This window comes from Archocentrus centrarchus, chromosome 18, assembly GCF_007364275.1.
Source record: "Archocentrus centrarchus isolate MPI-CPG fArcCen1 chromosome 18, fArcCen1, whole genome shotgun sequence".
NCBI lineage: Eukaryota > Metazoa > Chordata > Actinopteri > Cichliformes > Cichlidae > Archocentrus > Archocentrus centrarchus.
The window spans coordinates 20,285,883-20,295,686 of record NC_044363.1 but is presented as its reverse complement, the minus strand read 5'-3'; the positions used below and the strand labels follow the sequence as shown (position 1 = coordinate 20,295,686).

General features: G+C 42.6%; 2 protein-coding genes across 2 annotated transcripts; both read right to left on the bottom strand.

The window, feature by feature from the left end:
- Window positions 1–852: 852 nt before the first annotated feature.
- On the bottom strand, window positions 853–1,852 carry LOC115797079 (paramyosin-like). Its single transcript, XM_030753555.1, has one exon. The coding sequence runs from the start codon at window positions 1,810–1,812 to the stop codon at window positions 853–855; it is 960 nt and encodes a 319-aa protein (XP_030609415.1). The 5' UTR covers window positions 1,813–1,852.
- Window positions 1,853–1,862: 10 nt separating this feature from the next.
- Window positions 1,863–4,436, bottom strand: LOC115797078 (myosin-2 heavy chain-like; the record flags this gene model as incomplete). The annotated part of the gene is made up of 1 exon (XM_030753554.1): window positions 1,863–4,436. A coding segment is annotated over exon 1 (1,923 nt), but the record flags the coding sequence as incomplete, so codon positions are not given.
- Between the last annotated feature and the right edge of the window lie 5,368 nt (window positions 4,437–9,804).

Sequence of the window (9,804 nt, the reverse complement as noted above, 5' to 3'; positions counted from 1 at the left end):
CCTTCAAGATCTGTGATAGAATTCACAAGCTGTAAAATCTCCTTCTGTTGTTCATCTTTCTTTCTTTCGACCTGGACCAGATGAGCAACAATGCTCTTGTCCTGATCCAGGAGAGAATCGTTGCTTTTCTTGAAGATCATGCAGTACAGAGTTCAGTCTTTCAGTCTCTGCCTGCATTTTTGCCTCCACAGACTCACTAGGGCCTGCTTATCTTTTTCAGCCTTTACCCATTGGTCTTCAAGGTTTCTGTTAGCTTTCATAAGCCTTAAAATCTCCTCCTTTTGTTCACCTTTCTGGCTTTTAACCCGGAACAGCTCATCATAAACACGCTTGTTCTGATCCAGGAGAGAATCATGCTTTTCTTGAAGGTCACGCAGTGCAGAGTTCAGTCTTTCAATCTCTGCCTGCATTTTTGCCTCCACAGACTCCACTTGGGCCCGTTTATCATCTTCAGCCTTTGCCCGTTGGTCTTCAAGATCTGTGAGAGCTTTTACATGTTTAAAATCTCCTTCTTTTGTTCATCTCTCTGGCTTTCAACCTGGACCAGCTCAGCAGCAATGCTCTTGTTGTCATCCAGGAGAGAATCATGCTTTTCTTGAAGATCATGCAGTACAGAATTCAGTCTTTCAGTCTCTGCCTGCATTTTTGCCTCCACAGACTCCACTTGGGCCCGCTTATCATTTTCAGCCTTTGTCCATTGGTCTTCAAGGTTTCTGTTAGCTTTCATAAGCCTCAAAATCTCCTCCTTTTGTTCACCCTTCTGGCTTTTAACCCGGACCAGCTCATCAATAACACACTTGTTCTGATCCAGGAGAGAATCGCGCTTTTCTTGAAGATCACGCAGTGCAGAATTCAGTCTTTCAATCTCTGCCTGCATTTTTGCCTCCACAGACTCCACTTGGGCCCATTTATCATCTTCAGCCTTTGCCCGTTGGTCTCAAGATCTGTGATAGCTTTTACATGTTTTAAAATCTCCTTCTTTTGTTCATCTCTCTGGCTTTGAACCTGGACCAGCTCAGCAGCAATGCTCTTGTTGTCATCCAGGAGAGAATCGTGCTTTTCCTGAAGATCATGCAGTACAGAATTCAGTCTTTCAGTCTCTGCCTGCATTTTTGCCTCCACAGACTCCACTAAGGCCTGCTTATCATCTTCAGCCTTTGCCCATTGGACTTCAAGGTTTCTGTTAGCTTTCATAAGCCTTAAAATCTCCTCCTTTTGTTCATGTCTCTGGCTTTCAACCTGGACCAGCTCAGCAGCAACACGCTTGTTCTGATCCAGGAGAGAATCATGCTTTTCTTGAAGATCACGGAGTGCAGAGTTCAGTCTTTCAATCTCTGCCTGCATTTTTGCCTCCAGAGACTCCACTTGCGCCCGTTTGTCATCTTCAGCCTTTGCCCATTGGCCTTCAAGATCTGTGATAGCATTCAGAAGATGTAAAATCTCCTCCTTTTGTTCATCTCTCTGGCTTTCGACCTGGACCAGCTCAGCAGCAACGCTCTTGTTGTCATCCAGGAGAGAATCGTGCTTTTCTTGAAGATCATGCAGTACAGAATTCAATCTTTCAGTCTCTGCCTGCATTTTTGCCTCCACAGACTCCACTAGGGCCTGCTTATCGTTTTCAGCCTTTGCCCATTGGTCTTCAAGGTTTCTGTTAGCTTTCATAAGCCTCAAAATCTCCTCCTTTTGTTCACCTTTCTGGCTTTTAACCCGGACCAGCTCATCAATAACACGCTTGTTCTGATCCAGGAGAGAATCGCGCTTTTCTTGAAGAGCACGCAGTGCAGAATTCAGTCTTTCAATCTCTGCCTGCATTTTTGCCTCCACAGACTCCACTTGGGCCCATTTATCATCTTCAGCCTTTGCCCGTGGTCTTCAAGATCTGTGATAGCTTTTACATGTTTTAAAATCTCCTTCTTTTGTTCATCTCTCTGGCTTTCAACCAGGACCAGCTCAGCAGCAATGCTCTTGTTGTCATCCAGGAGAGAATCGTGCTTTTCCTGAAGATCATGCAGTACAGAATTCAGTCTTTCAGTCTCTGCCTCCATCTTTGCCTCCACAGACTGCACTTGGGCCCATTTATCGTTTTCAGCCTTTTTCAGTTGGCCTTCAAGATCTGTGATAGAATTCAGAAGCTGTAAAATCTCCTTCTGTTGTTCATCTCTCTTTCTTTCGACCTGGACCAGATGAGCAACAATGCTCTTGTCCTGATCCAGGAGAGAATCGTGCTTTTCTTGAAGATCATGCAGTACAGAATTCAGTCTTTCAGTCTCTGCCTGCATTTTTGCCTCCACAGACTCCACTTGGGCCTGCTTATCTTTTTCAGCCTTTGCCCATTGGTCTTCAAGGTTTCTGTTAGCTTTCATAAGCCTTAAAATCTCCTCCTTTTGTTCACCTTTCTGGCTTTCAACCTGGACCAGCTCAGCAATAACACGCTTGTTCTGATCCAGGAGAGAATCGTGCTTTTCTTGAAGATCACGGAGTGCAGAGTTCAGTCTTTCAATCTCTGCCTGCATTTTTGCCTCCAGAGACTCCACTTGGGCCCGTTTATCATCTTCAGCCTTTGCCCGTTGGCCTTCAAGATCTCGGACAGTATTCAGAAGCTTTAAATTCTCCTCCTTTTGTTCATCTCTCTGGCTTTCAACCTGGACCAGCTCAGCAGCAACACGCTTGTTCTGATCCAGGAGAGAATTGCGCTTTTCTTGAAGATCATGGAGTGCAGAGTTCAGTCTTTCAATCTCTGCCTGCATTTTTGCCTCCAGAGACTCCACTTGGGCCCGTTTATCATCTTCAGCCTTTGCCCGTTGGTCTAAAAGTTCTCGGACAGCTTTCAGAAGCTTTAAAATCTCCTCCTTTTGTTCGTCTCTCTGGCTTTCAACCTGGACCAGCTCAGCAGCAACACGCTTGTTCTGATCCAGGAGAGAATTGCGCTTTTCTTGAAGATCATGGAGTGCAGAATTCAGTCTTTCAATCTCTGCCTGCATTTTTGCCTCCAGAGACTCCACTTGGGCCCGTTTATCATCTTCAGCCTTTGCCCGTTGGTCTTCAAGATCTTGGACAGCATACAGAAGCTGTAAAATCTCCTTCTGTTGTTCACCTCTCTGGCTTTTGACCTGGACCAGCTCAGCAACAATGCTCTGGTTGTCATCCAGAAGAGAATCGCGCTTTTCTTGAAGATCATGCAGTGCAGAATTCATTCTTTCAATCTCTGCCTGCATTTTTGCCTCCACAGACAACACTTGGGCCCGTTTATCTTTTTCAGCCTTTGCCTGTTGATCTTCAAGGTCTCTGACAGCTTTCATGAGCTTTAAAATCTCTTCCTTTTGTTCGTCTCTCTGGATTTCAGCGTGGAACAGCTCAGCAGCAATGCGGTTGTTGTCATCCAGGAGAGAATCGCGCTTTTCCTGAAGATAATGCAGTGCAGAATTCATTCTCTCAATCTCTGCCTGCATTTTTGCCTCCACAGACTCCACTTGGGCCCGTTGATCTTCAGCCTCCTTCACCTGATCCTCAAGCTTGAATATTTTTCTCGTCAGATTTCCAATCTCCTCATGTTTTACCTCAGTCACCCTTTGGAGATGGGCTAGTTCATCACAGAGACTCTTGTTATTTTGAAATAAGATTTTCTCATTTTCCTGGAGGGTGTGAACCTCTGTCAACAAATTTTCATTCTCAGCTTTGGTTTTCTTTAACTGAGATTCAAGCAGAAACGTATTCCTGGCACCACTCAGTTCCAGTGCTTCTTTTAGACTGTCGATCTTAAAACCTCTGAATTTCTCCTGCGACATTGTTTATTTTTTGAAATCTTATTGAAAATGTCAGATGAGTGACTTCAGTACTGAAGGTTGATATTGCTTTCCTTAAATCTCTTGATTGTCAAAAGCAGGATATAGAACGCCTTGAATTTGGCCCATGTAAAGCCTCTGATGCATCGTCACTGGCCAGCGTTTTGATTGGTTATGACGTCATTCCACTTCAGAGCGACTCTGGTCAGCACTTGCGGAGAAGTGATTTCTAAGATCAAAGGCAGCATTCTAGAATGTTCATTTTAGCTCCATGGCAACAACAACAACATGTGTATGGAATTGTTTTCTCTTGTTACAGGCAGAGTCTTCCTCTTTAAGCGTGTAGCCTTATGGGAAATGTATTTCAAGCCACAGGTTGTGTGTTGTAGGCTAAGAGAGACCACCCACTTTATCTCCCCCCTGTGTGTGTGCGCGTTAGCGGGCTAGCGGGAAAAAGTGTGTTCGGTGGCGATGGAACGGAATAAAAGTTTTGTTGCTAAAATCTTCCGACTCGCTGCATTTCTCCGCTTTGCTGAAGCCGACCCACAGAGGAGGAGCAAGCTAGTTACCAGCCACGAGCCAAGCGAAGTATAAACCAGAGGTCTCCCTACTACGGTTAGGAGCTGGGATCTGGTCGAGGTAACAGTAAAAAGGCATTTACTGTAGCCCAGTCCATAAATTATGGGCACGAGTAAATAGCTTTACAATGTTTAAATAACTAATAGTTCATGTACAGTTTTTATAAAGTTCATAAGTGAGTTATGTATGTGAAGTTGAACTAGCAGAGGGCAGACGCCCGAGATGTACAGAGATGCCGCAGATGTACATCAAACGTGTATGTTGATCGCAGTTAGTATCGGAGTATAAGTGCATTTCACCGTGGTGAATGCAGAGTTTGCCATTCTAGGTGAAGGACTTTGAAACATCAGAAGGTAAATACTTTTTTGAAAGTTGTGTTGAACTGTTTCTGTCAGATTCGGTATGTTAAAATGCAGATGCTAATCGCGAATAGCGTATTAGCTTGCTAGCCTTGTTGCACATGTACAATATAGTAGCTGTGTAAGTTGCTAAGTTTGTTAATGTATGCCGATGCTGTTAGCCGTTTAAATGAGAACGCTCATAAATCAAGACTGAGATATTTTATATGCTCGTTAATGTATCGGCAGTATTCCCGACTTCACACCGTTACCTCTAATTCATAGCGGAAGCGGTATTTTGTTTCCGTTTACGCAGTTGTTTATGGTAACGGGCTTACACACTTGTCATTCATTTTGACACTGCAGTTTCTTTTACCTGGCGTAAATGGTACCACATCGGAGGTGGATACATTGTAAGGATGTTTTAAAAAGCAGCGAGGACAATACAGTATCAGTTCCTCACCTGTCACTTTACACTGACTGGGTAAATGACATGAAATTATGGCCCGCAGTCCTCTACATCTACATTATCAGTTACCTTGTTTTTTCCGAAGGTGTTGATGGCGAGGAATCACATAATTATAAGAACACCAGATTACCTTCAAAGCAATAAAATCAATAAAGTAATGCTGAACAAACAGGGCAACGTTATTTTCCTTAAAGCAGCTGTAGAGCCGAGCCAGAGCATTGGCCAAAGTAAGCGCTTAGTATGGGTCATGCTAAGGGAAAGTGGAGTGGTGGAGACAGTCAGCTGTTCCTGTATCGCCTGTATGCGGCAGCTATTCTGTGGAAGGTATATCACTTATCTGGATATCAGAATGTTCAGATCACTGAAACAGAAACACTGGACTGGCTGAAGGCTGTGATTGGGGAGACACGCAGCTGTCATCTTGCTAACTGCTACGTGTTTACATGAAGGCACGCAGTGTTAAAGCTTTGTGTAGGCTGTATGCTGTAGTGTCACACTGTAAGTAAAATGTAAAAATAATGCGAGGCGGTACATTAAAGGAAAACTTAAAACATAAGGAAAAAATACAGTAATAGGATGCGCAACTGGGTAGTATAATTTTGGGGAAAAAGAACAAATTTACAGAATAAAATAATTTGAAAAAATGTACAGACTGATGTAGTGACAACCGACAGCAGCACAAATTGAACCCGAGCTCATGTTCCAACTAATAAAGCTGCCCGTTACAGCACAAAGTAACACAATTTTGTCATTAACTCTGGCTCTGACTTTGGCTAACTGGAAGTATAAAATCGTACAGCGGAAGTAGCAGTCTGCCATGGCAGTTTATGTATGCTCTTCCAGAAACCCGTGGATAGGACCAGGAGGCTATCCTTGGACTTTTTCCCCCTTGTTACGTGGCTAAGTAAAGAAGCATCCAGAAGTCGCCATCAAATCGTGGATTTGATGTCGGAGGCTGAAATCGTTGCAGGATGCCCTCGTCGTTCTCACAAATGATTCCCTCAAGGTTACCAACAATTAATACTATCCAGCTTTGCTGACTGACTGCTCAAGAGGTTGCGAGTACTCATTGCACGTGCTTGTTATTTTATTGTGTTACGGCCCTGGCCGTATGTCTGTTGTTTCTGTGTCTGTTGTTTTGTTTGTTTAAGGGGCTGGGAGTTCTGGCAGAATCCCCTCTCGTGATTGGCTGACACCGGAGGCTTGGCTTACAACATGGCAACTGCAGGTTGGACCCTAACATCAGCTGATGGCTTAAAAGGCAGTCCATGAAAGCTACACAGGGGCAGCAGCTGAGCAGCAGCAGAGTGCATGACAGTACGGCCTCAGTCTTCAACCCCCCCGTAAATACTTTCTTTTGATTTGTGAAGCAGAAGGGGTGAGCTGCCATTTTCTTTGCACTGATTTCTCCTGTTTTGGTGCTAGAGAGTTAGGGTTAGTCATTGTTTTTGTTTGTTTTTGTTTTTGTAGGGTTTAGGTAGCACTTACTTGGGGAACAAGATGTTTTGATTGTTATTTTGTTTGGCCTTGGCTCACCCCAGAGCCCAAGCTTCTGTTATTTTCTAGTTTTTGGCATGGATTGTGCTTAGTGTCAAGATCAGCATTCTTTACATGCAGCTTTTCAAGAAGCCGCTCACTGTGTTCCAATGATCCTACAATGACAGGAGAAGCATTTGGAATTTCTTTACAAATAAAATTTTAGACATTCGAGAAAAAATTATTCATAACCATCTCAAAGATTATTCTTCATGTTCGGCTGCTTTCAGCACTGCTGGTATTTGTTTAGACTCTTTGGCTCCAGTTGATCTTTCAGAGTTAACTTCAATAGTTACTTCCTCCAAACCAGCAACATGTTTGTTAGATCCCATTCCTACTAGACTGTTCAAAGAAGTCTTTCCAATTATTGATGCTTCAATCTTAAAAATGATCAATCAGTCTTTATTAGTTGGCTATGTACCACAGACCTTCAAGGTGGCTGTAATTAAACCTCTGCTTAAAAAGCCATCACTTGACCCAGCTGTCTTAGCTAATTATAGGCCAATCTCCAACCTTCCTTTTCTCTCAAAGATTCTTGAAAGAGTAGTTGTAAAACAGCTAACTGATCATCTGCAGAGGAACGGTTTATTTGAAGAGTTTCAGTCAGGTTTCAGAATTCATCACAGTACAGAAACAGCATTAGTGAAGGTTACAAATGATCTTCTTAGAGCCTCTGACAGTGGACTCATCTCTGTTCTTGTCCTGTTGGACCTCAGTGCAGCTTTTGATACTGTTGACCATAACATTTTATTACAGAGATTAGAGCTTGCTATAGGTATTAAAGGTACTGCACTGCAGTGGGTTGAATCATATTTATCTCATAGACTCCAATTTGTTCATGTAAATGGGGAGTCTTCTTCACACACTAAGGTTAATTATGGAGTTCCACAGGGTTCTGTGCTAGGACCAATTTTATTTACATTATACATGCTTCCCTTAGGCAGTATTATTAGAAAGCACTGCATCAATTTTCATTGTTATGCAGATGATACTCAGCTTTACCTATCAATGAAGCCAGATGACACACATCAATTAGTTAAACTGCAGGAATGTCTTAAAGACATTAAGGCCTGGATGACCTCTAATTTCCTGCTTCTAAATTCAGATAAAACTGAAATTCTTGTTCTCGGCCCCACAAATCTTAGAAACATGGTGTCTAACCAGATACTTACTCTGGATGGCATTACTTTGGCCTCCAGTAACACTGTGAGAAATCTTGGAGTCATTTTTGACCAGGATATGTCCTTCAATGCACATTTTAAACAAATATGTAGGACCGCTTTTTTGCATTTGCGCAATATTTCTAAAATTAGAAACATCCTTTCTCAGAGTGATGCTGAAAAGCTCATTCATGCATTTATTACTTCTAGGCTGGATTATTGTAATTCATTATTATCAGGCTGTCCTAAAAGCTTCCTGAAAAGCCTTCAGCTGATCCAAAATGCTGCAGCTAGAGTACTGACAGGGACTAGAAAGAGAGAGCAGATTTCTCCCATATTGGCTTCTCTTCATTGGCTCCCTGTTAAATCTAGAATAGAATTTAAAATTCTTCTCCTCACATACAAGGTCTTGAATAATCAGGCACCATCTTATCTCAAAGACCTCATAGTACCATATCACCCCAACAGAGCACTTCGCTCTCAGACTGCTGGCTTACTTGTGGTTCCTAGGATACTTAAGAGTAGAATGGGAGGCAGAGCCTTCAGCTTTCAGGCTCCTCTTCTGTGGAACCAGCTTCCAGCTTGGATTCGGGAGACAGACACCCTCTCTATTTTTAAGATTAGGCTTAAAACTTTCCTTTATGATAAAGCTTATAGTTAGGGCTGGATCAGGTGACCCTGAACCCTCCCTTAGTTATGCTGCTATAGGCCTAGTCTGCTGGGGGGGTTCACATAATGCACTGTTTCTCATTCACCTTATTTACTTTGTTTATACTCCACTCTGCATTTAATCATTAATTGATATTAATCTCTGGCTCTCTTCCACAGCATGTCTTTCTCTCCCCTCAGCCCAACCGGTCGCGGCAGATGACTGCCCCTCCCTGAGCCTGGTTCTGCTGGAGGTTTCTTCCTGTTAAAAGGGAGTTTTTCCTTCCCACTGTCACCAAGTGCTTGCTCATAGGGGGTCGTTTTGACTGTTGGGTTTTCTCTGTATTATTGTAGGGTCTTTACCCACAATACAAAGCGCCTTGAGGCGACAGTTTGTTGTGATTTGGCGCTATATAAATAAAATTGAATTGAATTGAATGCATATTTCTCTCTTGTGGCTTCCCCACTTTCCAGTTGTGCAGCTCTGTATTTGAGTCTTATAAGGCAATGTTTTTGATATGTTCTTAAAGTTATAGACTACATGAGCTTGATGTTTCAAAGGACCACACACTGAATGTAATCTCATACAACGAAGGGGGAAAAAGGTTATTAAATGAAATTGAAATGGAGAGACTTGCTTAATGGAGGTCAAATTGTTTGCTAAATTGTGAGTGGATTGTGAGAGAGTTATAGACTGTGGGGTTAGAAGAGGTACGATTAAGAGGTGGATGTAAGGATGTACCAATTAAAACGACAAAGGGGTGCAGAGGAGCTTTTCTATCTCCACCCAAATAAGACCACCATCACTGGAGCTGTAGTGCACCCAAAAGGACAGACAATGCAGATTACATGCCCATTAATGGTGCCGGATATTGGGGAGAGCCAGACCACCTGGTATACAGGTGCTGGTCATAAAATTAGAATGTCATGAAAAAATTTATTTATTTCAGTGATTTCATTCAAAAAGTGAAACTTGTATATCCATTCATTACATACAGATATATTTCTTTTCATTTTGATTATCATAACTGACATCTAATGAAAACTCCAAATTCAGTATCTCAGAAAATTAGAATATTGTGAAAAGGTTCAATATCAGCTAATTAACTCCAAACACCTGCAAAGGCCTTTAAATGGTTTCTCAGTCTAGTTCTGTAGGCTACACAATCATGGGGAAGACTGCTGGCTTGACAGTTGTCCAAAAGACGACCTTTGACAAGTTGCACAAGGAGGGCAAGACACAAAAGGTCATTGCTAAAGATGCTGGCTGTTCATAGAGCTCTGTGTCCAAG